The sequence below is a fragment of the Dreissena polymorpha genome, chromosome 6, assembly GCF_020536995.1.
Source record: "Dreissena polymorpha isolate Duluth1 chromosome 6, UMN_Dpol_1.0, whole genome shotgun sequence".
Classification (NCBI taxonomy): domain Eukaryota; kingdom Metazoa; phylum Mollusca; class Bivalvia; order Myida; family Dreissenidae; genus Dreissena; species Dreissena polymorpha.
Genome location: NC_068360.1, coordinates 2,004,916 through 2,018,388, shown reverse-complemented (window position 1 = coordinate 2,018,388; position 13,473 = coordinate 2,004,916). Strand labels below are relative to the sequence as shown.

The following is a 13,473-nucleotide window of genomic DNA, read 5'->3' as shown; positions in this document are numbered from 1 at the left end:
TTAATAATATTGTAAACTAGACAATAAATAAAGAACTGTACTTACGCTTTGTCGCTGTCTGTGTCACTTAAGATAAGTAACGTCCAGAATATTCTTGGATTTCCAAGGAGAACGTAAATACAAAATACTTCTAAGAATAGCAGGACCGGAACTGAAGACTATTTCCCATCAGTCACTGCACTCTGGGTCAGAACGGACAAGTCGAACCGGTCTCTACCACACTCCTCCCCGTTTTAACAAGCCCCCTTCCCTAGCCCAATTTAGCTATGCAATCCCCAAACAGCTTAAACAGAAAATCCAATTGTGTAAAACCCAACCAAAATCTAGGATATTTAAAGCCCAAGTATATTCTAAACAATATCTTTTCCCACCCTCTATGAGCTGCCCGTCTCCAAGTTACACCATATCCAACACCACCCAGCCCATGTATCTTCATCCCACATTACCCACCAGAAATCTGGTCAAAACCACACTAATCCATACACCACTTTAATTCCACCCCCCCCTGCCGGTGAACGAGCCCACTGGGTCCGCATGACCGATTACTTAATGTGTGGGTCCAGTGAAAGTGACAACCCAATGCGGACGGCGCCGCATTCCTAGGCACTCCCACTCTCAGACCACACCATCTTCCCACCACCTCCATATCCTCCTCAAACTGGACCCTCCCAGATTCTGGGACTACGGCCATCTCTCTCACCTCCACCTAATCCTCCAACCTGACTCTCCCAGACTCTGGGACTACGGTAATCTCTCACCTCCACCTCATCCTCCAACGTGACCCTTCCAGACTCTGGGACTACGGCCATCTCTCTCACCTCCACATAATCCTCCAACCTGACCCTCCCAGAATCTGGGACTACGGCCATCTCTCTCACCTCCACCTCATCCTCCAACCGGAATATCCACCTCCATCTCTGAGAGACTGAGTCGTGTGTCCTCTCCGGTTGGAGCCAACTCCCACGTCACCCTCACCTCCTTGCCATCCACACTGCCTAACATTCAACCGGAGTCCTCAACCTCGGAAGAGAGCCAAACTATCAGCACCCTCCGCCTGCTGAGACTCTGGTATAACTTCGACCGGAGCTTCCGCCCCCACCTCTGAATCAGAGATGACGATGGCCTCTTCAGCAAGGCTATGCTCGGCCTTGCAATGTACTCCTCACATAACTAAAAACCCCTATCCGATCTGCTGTTTTGTTTGGGATAGCATCAATACCAAAACCGTCACTAAGGTAACCCCATTTACACACATCAAGCATTCGCACACACTTATCAATTTTACATCTGAATCCCGGTTCATATCATTATTTCATCCTTTATCGACGTTTAGTGCCGACATTTACGTAGATTTTTTGTTAAATAATGATGGACAACCTGCACAATTCAACCCATATTCCATACAATTTATCATACACAACTTAACAAATAAAGATATTAATAATTGTTAAGGGATGGTTCACAGTTGTTCTGAAAGCTAAATGTGTAATCACGCCTTAACCAATTACCACTCAGCAATCATGGTCTACTATTAAGGACATCATAATCATTGACAGTATTCTTAAAACCATACTTTGCCTTTCAATTTGTGAGTACCTTACGTCAATAATTTTTAAGGGATGGTTCACAGTTGTTCTGAAAGCTAAATGTGTAATCACGTTTTCACCAATTACCACTCAGCAATCATGGTCTACTATTAAGGACATCATAATCATTGACAGTATTCTTAAAACCATACTTTGCCTTTCAATTTGTGAGTACCTTACGTCAATAATTTTTAAGGGATGGTTCACAGTTGTTCTGAAATCTAAATGTGTAATCACGTCTTCACCAATTACCACTCAGCAATCATGGTCGACCATTAAGGACATCATAATAATTGACAGTTTTTCTTAAACCATACTTTGCCTTTTCAACTTGAGAGTACTTTTCGAAAAGGAAAGGTTGCATAGGATACTTACTATTGTATTTAATATAGTATTATCCGACACGCAATATACTGCAAAGTAACTGAAAGATTATTGTAATTCAAGAAAGATTCTCTTGTTTCAAAAAGTTGTTGCCCATCCATCAACATACAATCTCTTCATACTCACTGCAAACTCTCAACAATATAGGAACCATTCAATCGAATATGCAAATAATTCTACCCAGTCATTCCAATAATTTCTACTACTCCCAAACCGGAAACTATCTTGCTCCCCTAAGCTTAACTAGGTAAGAGTGAACCATCAAACTGAGCTCTGCCTTCACCTGTCAATCAGATGAAAATGGCATTCTCCACACAATAACCTCCGACATTTCCTATACCATTAGGCATTGACGGGACCTCCTCCACGTCTGGCTTTCGGAACTTAACCCGATACAGGCACTAACACCTCCTCTAACAACAACCAGAGTTAGCCCCAAAAGGAGCCTTCTGATTCTACCTACACAGCCTATCACATTTATATTGCTCAACCAACTGATTGCATCGCACGGCTAAACCACCATTTGGAGTGTTATTCAACCTGTCACTGCAATCAACCTCTCTTCACACCGTCGTTACCATCTCATTTTATGCATGCGTACTGAACCACCAAGTTACGCTCACTATCAGATGGCTCAGTTCCATGCATCAGCCACTTCTGTGTAAAACAGAAATCATAATCATAGGCCAGTCGCTCCCCTATGGTCAGGTCTACTCGTGCCCTTTCCATAAGGTCATGAAGGTGCTCTGGCCATTCTGCCTCAGTACGATTCTCCAGCCCCTCCACAAACCGGTCAGGAGAAAACTCCTGTGACACCGGATTTACAAGCCTAGCCTCTTCCGCTCTACCCACAACTCGCCCTTTCCTAACCTTTACTGAATGATCGGACGGCTTCAGCATAGCGAGCCTCAACTTTCCCTCACCTGTATGTACCGACATAGGCACTATGAGGTCCACTCCTACCCCCTCAACAACAAAGGTATCAAGCTTAGTCTCCACAGAACAGGGTACCAATGCTACAGAGTTCGGTGGAACTGACATAGACTTGTTAACCTTAATCTTAGCCACTCTAAGACCATCACTCACCACTTCCTCGTTCATTGACACTACTGTGTCCCTGATGCTTATTGTGGACCTAGGAATATCAATCTTTATTCCATGCTTCCTCATGAAGTCCAGTCCCAAAAGCATGCTGTCTTCTATTGGCGCGACATACACTTTCTCAATGAATGTCTGACCCCCAATCTCAATCTTGACGGGGCCAACAATTGCGCCTGTCATACACAAATCCCGACCAGCGGTCATAACCGACACCTGTTCTAATACCGGTATATCACCTGGTATTTTTGAACACCCTATCAGACACCAAAGTCACCTCCGCCGCTGTGTCAATAACAGCCTGTACCACAAGGCCATCACCCAATGTCGCGATAATACGAAATATTGAGCCAGACCTTATCTGACAAACAACAACAGATTGGCCCTTTTCCTTCGGGGTCGTGTTGGGACCACTTTCACTGACCCCCTGCCGTTTAAATCTGCAAATCTTACTGTTTTGCCTTCCTTTGAGCCAAGGATTTTCTCCTGCTCATCAGGACGTTCAGGTGCGACATTCGGGCAATCTTTCTTCATATGCCCATATCCTTTACATTCGAAACACCGGTCATTACTGAGAGGTGACGGAGTCCTGCTACACAACTTCGGACATTCCCGCTTAAAATGTCCGCTTTCGTTGCAATTGTAGCATTGTCGGCTTGGGGAAGTCGTTGGACTCTTACTCCGCCTTTCCAGTAGTTTGTCCAACTTCCCCATAACCGCATCCATCTTCTCCTCCACCCTTCCAACTCGTTTCTCAATAGCATCAACCCTCCCGTTGATCTTGCTCTGTTCTCCAACCCTCACCTCCGCCACTTGTACATCCTCTGCGCATACTACCTTTTTCACCGCCTTTGGCCGTCCATACATCAGGCCATGCGTGTGGATTGCCCACTTCATTATCCCCACGCTTTTTGAAAAAAAGGTGGGGATATTGTGGTTATCTCCGCCGTCCGTCCGTCCGTCCGTCTGTCTGTCTGTCTGTCTGTCCGTCCTGGCCACTATCTCCTCCTACACTAAAAGCACTAGAACCTTGAAACTTACACACATGGTAGCAATGAGCATATGTGCGACCCTGCACTATTTGGAATTTTGATCTGACCCCTGGGTCAAAAGTTATAGCGGTTGGGGTGGGGCCGCGTCAGAAATTATCACTCATTTTTTTAGGTTATTTTACATTTACTTCTTTATTTCTACACCGATTCACTTCAATTTGATACTGGACCTCTCTTATGACAATACGGTCAATCTCAACCATGCATGGCCCCATTCCCAACCCTGGGGCGCCCCGCCCACATAGGCCACACCCACCAAAAATTTCCATTTACTATAATTTTTTCATTTCTACACGGATTCACTTCAAATTGATACTGAACTTTTGTTATGACATTAGGGTCAATCTCAACTATGCATGGCCCCAATCCTAACCCTGGGGCGCCCGCCCACATAGGCCACACCCACCAAAAAATTCCATTTACTATAATTTTTTCATTTCTACACGGATTCACTTCAAATTGATACTGAACTTCTCTTATGACATTAGGGTCAATCTTAACTATGCATGGCCCCATAACCAACCCTGGGGCCCCCGCCCACATAGACCACACCCACCCAAAATTGCCTTTACTATAATTTCTTCATTTCTACACCGATTCACTTCAAATTGATATTGAACTTCTCTTATGACAATACAGTCAATCTCAACTATGCATGGCCCCATTACCAACCCTGGGGCGCCCCGCCCACATAGACCACACCCACCCAAAATTGCCTTTTACTATAATTTCTTCATTTCTACACCGATTCACTTCAAATTGATACTGAACCTCTCTTATGACAATACGGTCAATCTCAACTATGCATGGCCCCATTACCAACCCTGGGGCCCCGCCCACATAGACCACACCCACCCAAAATTGCCTTTTACTATAATTTCTTCATTTCTACACCGATTCACTTCAAATTGATACTGAACTTCTCTTATGACAATACGGTCAATCTCAACTATGCATGGCACAATTACCAACCCTGGGGCGCCCTGCCCACATATGTCACACCCACCCAAAATTGCCTTTTACTATAACTTCTTCATTTCTACACCAATTCACTTCTAATTGATGATGAACTTCTCTTATGACAATACGGTCAATCTCAGCTATGCATGGCCCCATTACCAACCCTGGGGCACATCTAGGTCAAACATTCGGCGTGGGGATACGCGTCGGCCTCTGCCGCGCCATTTCTAGTTTTATCTATAGCCTGCTCTCTAGTTTGTGGGCGTTGGTAAATCACCTGTTCTCCCGCCTCTTTCTCTCGGGCCCCCATACAGAATCGCAATATGGCCTGTTGGGTCATGAAGGCATCCGGCAGATCCCGGAATGCCTTACCGGCCAACGTCAACACTCTATCCGCCCACTCATCAAGGGACTCCTCCTCTCTTTGTGTCGCACTCGAGAATGTTACCATTGCCGTCTCCGGCAACTCACGGTAACCGAACCGCCTCTCCAGTTTTTCCACCACTGCCGCATAGGCCATTTATACGTTCCTATCCGTAGTCAGTGCATAGAACTCACTGGCCCTATCTGGCAAACACAAGCAGAGATAATCTCTCTTTTCCTCCTCCGTCCATTCGAAGATTGAGGCAAACTTCCCGAACTTCGTCAAGAAAGCCTGCCAACTCCCTTTGCCATCATACGTCAATGATTTGGGCAAAGATTGGAGCCTCGCCTTTTGTTGTCCCACCCCGGCTCCTCCCATATTGCCCCCGTTTGAGGGTGCAATTTTCTTTCGAGTCCCCTGTGCCCCTTCCTTGACCTCAGGCTTCAAGGGCGTATCATTAGTGGGTACCCTGTCTGGCACCACCTGTGGCGTAGCCCCATACCCATGCGGCACTGGCGGCATGGGTGGGAACATATAACCCCCTGGCCCTCCCATCCAAGCATAAGGATAAGGATAAACTGGCTGCCAACTACCAGGGTGCATTCCCGGATACATGGGCATGGGGTACCCCGGGTACTGCCCCCACTTTCCATTTTGCTTTCCTTACTTGGGTTTATCCCAAAATGCATCGGCGTAAAACCCGAGTATGAATAGCCACCATCTTCAACCTTTCCATTTTTACCCAGGTACATTCCCGAATGCGTCGGCATAGGCGGTTACTCCGGATATGGATGTTCTACGCTCTCATTCCAACCATCCTTATACCTAAACCGTGCCCCCGACTCTCTACTCTTAAAAGAGTCGACTGGGGTCGACGGTGGTCCACTCAACCGAGCTTGATCGATGACCGTTGTCAACCTTTGAATGGTTTCTTTGCCATCGCCAACCTGCTCTTTCTTTTTTACCTCAGTCTCACCCTCACTTTTCTCCTTTTCCGAGCTTTTGCTGAAGCGTACCATGCTCCAGAACCCTTCGAATCCCGAAAATGTGGGATTTGAGTTATTAGCTCCCTTGTCATGCAACCTTCACTGTCCCTAATATGTACAATTGCGTCTGCAGCCTTTTTGCCAACGCCTGGCAAGGTTTGCAACTCATCCGATGAGGCTGTGTCTAGATCGACAGTGGAATTATAGGTTGCCATTGTGAGTATTAAAGACAAACTCAAAATATTCTTTGTTTATTTATTTTATTTTGTCACTTGGGAAATGCTGAAATTGCAGTCAGAAATAAACAAAAACAAAATTGAAATGGATCCTTTATTTTTTATGTATTCTTTGAAAATGCTGAAGTAGCAATGCTGTGAAATCACAAAAGATAAACTGCAGTTATGAAGAAATTCTCAAGAAAAATAATCAAAATGACATTTAGTGAATTAAATCACTAAATAAACACTGTTCCTAAGAGGAAATATCACTCAGCGAAAATGACGCGAAGTGAAACTAAAAAAATAGTCAAAATGTTGTTTTAGTGAATACAATCACTAAATAAACAAATAAATAAAAACTCAATAGTTCAAAATACCGCGCAGTGATGTCAATATCACTGGTGAAACAAAAAAATCAAAATGCCATTTAGTGAAACGAATCACTAAATGAGAAAGATATGATCACGTGGAGATATCACCGAGTAAAGATAAGAACTGTCACCATGTGAAATATCACACAGTGAAAATATCACATAGTGAAAATATCACCGAGCAAAATAAAGACCACTCAGTGAAAAAAAATTCACCGCATGAGATTGATCACGCAGTGAAACAAAATATTATTAGGTGAAAAGAATTGTCACCATGTGAAAATATCACACAGTGAAAATATCACAGTGAAAATATCACCGAGCACTCAGTGAAACAAAATTCACCGCACGAGATTGATCACGCAGTGAAACAAAGTATTAATAGGTGAAAAGAATTGTCACCATGTGAAAATATCACACAGTGAAAATATCACATAGTGAAAATATCACCGAGCAAAATAAAGACCACTCAGTGAAACAAAATTCACCGGATGAGATTAATCACGCAGTGAAACAAAATATTACTAGGTGGAAATATCACCGAGTGATTACAATATCACTAAGTGATGTTACTGTCACTGAACAGATAAGAGTTCACTAAGTGAAACAAAATTCACCACATGAAATAAATCACGTAGTGAAACAAAATATCACCAAGTGAACAACATTCACCGAGTGTCGGAGTGAATAAGTACACCAAGTGACCAGCCGACAAAGCACAGCAGTTTATACAGCAGTTGTGTTAAAATTAACTGAGAAGAAAAAATATATTTCTTAAAAGTGTTTACTGTAGTGTAGCCTCCAGTATTTACGTTTAAGAAAACGAAAGTAAAAAATTCCCAAATTTGAATATAATACAGTTGATAATGACTTGCCTTTGCCTGAAATACGATAACGTTAGTGATAAACCAAATATGAAATACAATTGAACAACAGGGAGATAACTATTTACAGAAAGACTAAATTTAGAATGGAATTACACGGTTCGATAGTACGCTGTTCGACGAAATCTGAAAGTTTCAAACACACTTAAAAATATAGTAATTAGCCTGAATTCCGGGAAAAGGCGTAATACTAGTTTAATATTAGGGTAAATAGGGACTATATGACCTAAAGTTACTTAACAAATGTTTAAAATAACAGACAAACAGAAATGTTGTTAACTAAAATTCAAGATGGCTGACCATTTACTTTGTTAATAATGGCCAATTAGAAATTTAAAATACGTATAGATTTTTTGCTCGCAGCGCCACTTATTGTAAACTAGACAATAGATAAATAACTGCACTTGAGTTTGTCGCTGTCTTGGATCACTTGGACTGAGGATCACCCAGGATATTCTTGGATTTCCAAGGAGAACATAAATACAACAGAATCGTCTAAGAATAGCAAGACCCGGAACTGAAGACTATTGCCCATCAGTCACTGCACTCTGGGTCAGAACGGACAAGTCGAACCGGTCTCTACCACAATAAATATATTGGGATATATGCTTCTTTATGTTATTTTTTAGCGTTGTTGCGTGCATATTATCCTTTTTCTACCATAATACCAACTTTTTGTGTGCGCGTAATATATGAATAAAACACATATGTGTTGAGCACATGAAAACACGTCCACACCCTATCGTCTACAAATCTACGATTATGAGATATTTCAATTATTGATAACTTGATAGTGCAAACATATTAATTAGCGCATTGCAAACAATCAATTAGCGACACACGCCTTTAATTGGCAATTAAAGAAGTTGACTCAGGAAAACCATCAGAGAAAACTGCTAGAGTCATGATGTACCATTCAACTATGGAAGGCTCTGATGGGAATGTACGATGTTGTATTATTTAGATTTACAAAAATACAGTGATATGAAAATCAATCAATTTAGAAAAACAAAATAATGCAATTGTACACTATGATTCATAGTGTACAATTGCATTATTTTGTTTTTCTAAATTTCCCAATTTACATATTTGAATTATGCAGTTTCAGTAAATATGACACAAGTTTAATTGTTACTTGTTAGAAACTATTTAGTTAGGTTGATGTTTTATAATGAATGGACCCAAGAGCGACCGTGAAAGGCTTCGTGTTCCACTGGAATTAACGTGTGTACAGGAAGGTGGTGAATGAGGGTCTCGCAACAGCTTATGCGTCAAAGGGCGATAAGTTCCTCTTCTTGAGGAAAAGTCATGTCCTTGCCGTATCTGCCGAGCGAACACATCACCCCTGCCTTCGAACAGATGATGCTACAGGCTAAAGAGGTACTAATATTTTATAACTTACCTCATTATTATTTACTTAACACATGTGGTATTTACATGTATTATTCGCTTAATTACTTCAATGGTCTTCTATTGTTAATAACTTAATATATTATAAAAATACAATAATTAAACTGTAATGTACGCATATGTCATAAATTTTGCTTATTCCAGGTTGGCAGTCCTCTTCTGAATGTCGTCAATTACGTTGAGCGCACGTGGATCCGGGGATCAATGTGGAAGCCGGAGAACTGGAGCGTCTAGAGACAAACAGTTAGGACTAACAACGATGTTGAAGGTATGCTTTTATTCAAAGAACAATTTATGTTATTCTTTATTTTTTCATTTTACGTAACGTTATAAACAACATCGTTTACAGCATTTTTATTTCGCCTAACATAATAAACAACAGTGTTCACAAACTTTGCTCAATAGATAAACATTATTTCAGGGTGGGATCGAAGAATCAATACGCGAGCCGGGCGTGCTGACCTTGGATTCTACATGCTCGTCCCCCTTTCCCTTTTATATGTCAATATTTATGTTTGGTGTAATATTGTTTGCAAATAAATTTGTGTTGTGTAAAGGTAAGTATATTATTATACCGTTTATTGAGTAGAGTTGTATTTGATTATATCTGTATGTTTTATATGTAAATATTTATGTTTGGTGTAATATTGTTTGCAAATAAATTTGTGTTGTTTAAAGGTAAGTATATTATTATACTGTTTAGAAGAAAGGTGTCAATCAAAGGTGCTAAAGATTCCCGGTATTATTCACACCTATATATTACCATTGTGACGAACCCTCTACCCGTTTTCTACAGTAAATTCAGTGTGACGAAACTGCAGTGTGACGAAACCTCCGTAAACCGAACAACAACAACAATGCCAAAATGGTTGCCTTTGAGAAAATGATTGTTCAATGTCTATGATTTCGAATGAAATACAGGTAATTTTTGTGATCTTAGTTCATATTTGTCAAACAACGGGTAGATTTTAGATATATACACGTGTAAATACTGTAATTTCCATAATAGTATTGTATTTATTTTTCGTTATGGTTTTTACAGACCGAAGTTTCAGCGTTCAGATTTATTCTGAACGCGAATTATTTCAGCTAGGCTAGCTCTTTAGCGACGTGGTTAAAGTGTCTGACTACCACTCTGGAGGTCGTGGGTTCAATCCCCGGTCTGGGCTCAGTATTTCCACATTATTGCAAAAGCTGCTAGACACAAAATAACATTCACTTTAATTTGATTACCTTCAGTGAATCTGTGTCTCATCGGATCAGTGTTGCTCGATCCATGCAAAAACGCAACGCCACAGTCTTCCCCCATTAAATTGCATGAGATTATGCAGTCGTCTAGCGAAAAATTATGTTCACTCTTCTTATTTGATCCACTGTACTAGTCAACTTGTCGAATGTTTACATTCCGTGTGAAATGTTCTATTTTTAGAAACGGGAATTCCAATTCTTGACGAAGGTGAATGGTTACAAAATGACATTATCATGAAATAAATATAGAAGCACATTATTTCAAACATACCATTATGCAACCAACCGTTTTCTTTTCACGATTGAAGATTGTTTAGACACGTAACATTGTAACAATCGTTCCACATTCGCGCGAAATTCGAGGCACATTTTAACTGTTACTCTACTCTGAACGTTTAAGCGATTTCATTATTAAAGGCGTCAATGCGATGAAGATGGAATTACATCCTAAATTAAATTTAAATAATGTATTTGAAATCTTAAAGCACATTACAATCACGTATTTGAATGACACACTTTGTTCATCGAAGTTTACATATTGGTTTGCTTCGCAGTGGTAAACGCGCATGCGCACAACTGCACAAAGCGCTTTTTCTGTCGATAATACAAATTTTTTACGAACGAAAATAGTTTTATTTTCTAAGAACGTTTTTTCTCTAAGATGAAAATCTTAGAAAAAAAAAACTTTCTTAGTGAAAAAAATTAAGAATAAGAAAATTCTATTCAAAATATCTAAGAAAGTTTCAGAGTACCGCCCCAAGAGTAAAAACCTACTACTTAGACCACTCGGCCGTCCTTCCGGATACAATGCCAGATGCATTTTATACTTTATATAGGCAATCATCGTAGTCTCACACAATATAACGACAACAACAGAACTCTCCCAATTACTAATTCTTTGCAATGCTTAATAATTTTCGGGTTTTTAAATCGTCAAAAGATGCATTATAATGGTTATTTTAGAGCATCGTAAATGTTCAGTATTACAGTTTCCTCACAAATATCATAACTAAAACGAAAATTTGTGAATCTGAATCAACTTTTTTTTTAATTTTGTCAATTAACCCAAACGTGAAAAGGCCCCTTTAAAACCAAAAAACTACACAATTTTCACAACAGCCCTCTGGATTACTACCCAATACAATTGGAAGGATATTGTTCGCTGGGCATTATGATCAATGCCAGAATCATTCTAAGGATAGCACTAATGCAAAAAATGATTGTATCCAATTATCAGTCGTGCATTGACGGTATGACACCCCATGGAATCAAAGAACTGAAGGCACTGAAGTTGTTCGCTGTTGTCAAGGCTAATCAGTGTGCACAGGCTAATCTTATTTGACGTGCATTCCGTTTCCCCTGAAAGCAGCCAATATGTACAGATTTCAATGATAAACACTAGACTGGCCAATGTCGTCTTACAAGCTGGTATATACACTCACTGCTAGAGCAGAATCATTTTTCGTCTGCTGCAGACAGGCAGCGGTAATCGTCCCTAGCAGAGTGAGTTGCGGTTCTTACCGTAGCTAAGGCTTCTAAGCACATACTGATTTGCAAAATATGCTCTGTAAATTTAGTCGGCCGTTAACGCGACCAACTTATAAACTAGCCTCTATCCCACATTGTTGAATAAACGGGTCGCGTGCTTTTTTGAGATCATTTATGTTTTTTCCAAAAATTGGAGAATCTGCGGAAGAACAAAATCGTCTAAACAGGCGATATTTGAACATTATTAATGTAAAATCGCGCTAACATGGTTCTTAGCCTCGCATGATAAACTTGATCTCAATCCAACACTCACATAATATTCTCTATATACTAAAGTCTGATAACTGAATATATGCTGCGACATATAGAGGAAGTACAATACATTGCGAAATTTTAATTTTAAAATGCGACATCATGCAGCACGAGGTTTTGTGACATTTAGCGTCCGTTGCACTATTTATTAGCGGTTGCGACGTTAAGCGTTAGCCTTGATACATTCAACGTCAAGTGCGACATCAAACGTTGAGGGCTAACTTTAACGCTGCATATATTGATATGAGCCGCGCTCTCTGAAAAGAGGGTTTAATGCATGTGCGTAAAGTATCGTCCCAGATAAGCCCGTGCTGTTCGCACAGGCTAATCAGGGACGACTCTTTCTGCCTTTACTTGATTTTTGCCAAGAAAAGACTTTCTTGACAACACTTTACGCACATGCATTTAACCCCCCTTTTTACAGAGCGCGGCCCGATTATATAATTGAGATGATGGTGGTCGAATACTTTATTGTTTTTTTAAGTAAACCATACTTAAACATGTATATGTTATATGGAGCCAACATCATGGGTTTGCATAAAATTAGAACAAAAAAATATAATTTCAAATCTGGAAGGATTTTACTTGTAAATATGATGTCTATCCTTCAAACGGGATGTTACAGTGCACTTGGAGTTTGTAACATAACATGCTTTTAGGTAATTATGTATCAAAGAAGTCACTACATCAAGGAACTTTGTGTCAAAGAAACTTATACATCAAATAACTATTTGTGAATGAAGCAAATACATCAAAGTGTTAATCCAGCTACACCAACAACTTGTCCGACTCTTCGCATGTATGTACACCATTGCAGTTATTTTCTTCGCGCTTATCCGTAATAATTCCATCGTTGCTGGTTTGGTCACGTGATATTTCAAGTTCTATTTCGTTAATGTCGAGGGCAGAGTCGCCTACCGGCGTTAGTGTGTCCTTGCAGAATGTGTGGGTCACTACGGCCCCCATCGTATGACCCATTGTACTGCTGGCGGTGCGAAGTCTGTCCCTTAGGTGAACAATAAAATCAACCTAGACATTATGTGCGTTGTTTCGCTAAAAGGTTTCGGTTTTCAATATTTGGAATTCCCGGTAACAGCTGTAAACTTAAAACT

At 40.6% G+C, this 13,473-nt stretch overlaps 1 protein-coding gene across 10 annotated transcripts in view; it reads right to left on the bottom strand.

Moving 5' to 3' along the window:
- LOC127833505 (excitatory amino acid transporter 2-like) overlaps positions 1-13,473 on the bottom strand; it is a 46,346-nt gene that overhangs the window by 21,835 nt on the left and 11,038 nt on the right. For 3 of the 10 annotated variants that reach the window (XM_052358790.1, XM_052358789.1, XM_052358788.1), the window contains exon 11: positions 12,817-13,367. The exons of 5 other annotated variants lie outside the window; for them this stretch is intronic. In XM_052358790.1, the coding sequence (XP_052214750.1) occupies positions 13,130-13,367 (238 nt within the window). In that variant the 3' untranslated portion in view covers positions 12,817-13,129. Of the gene's footprint in view, positions 1-8,311; positions 8,405-12,816; positions 13,368-13,473 lie in introns of those variants that run through there. 2 more of the 10 variants (XM_052358791.1, XM_052358797.1) reach the window with 1 other exon arrangement.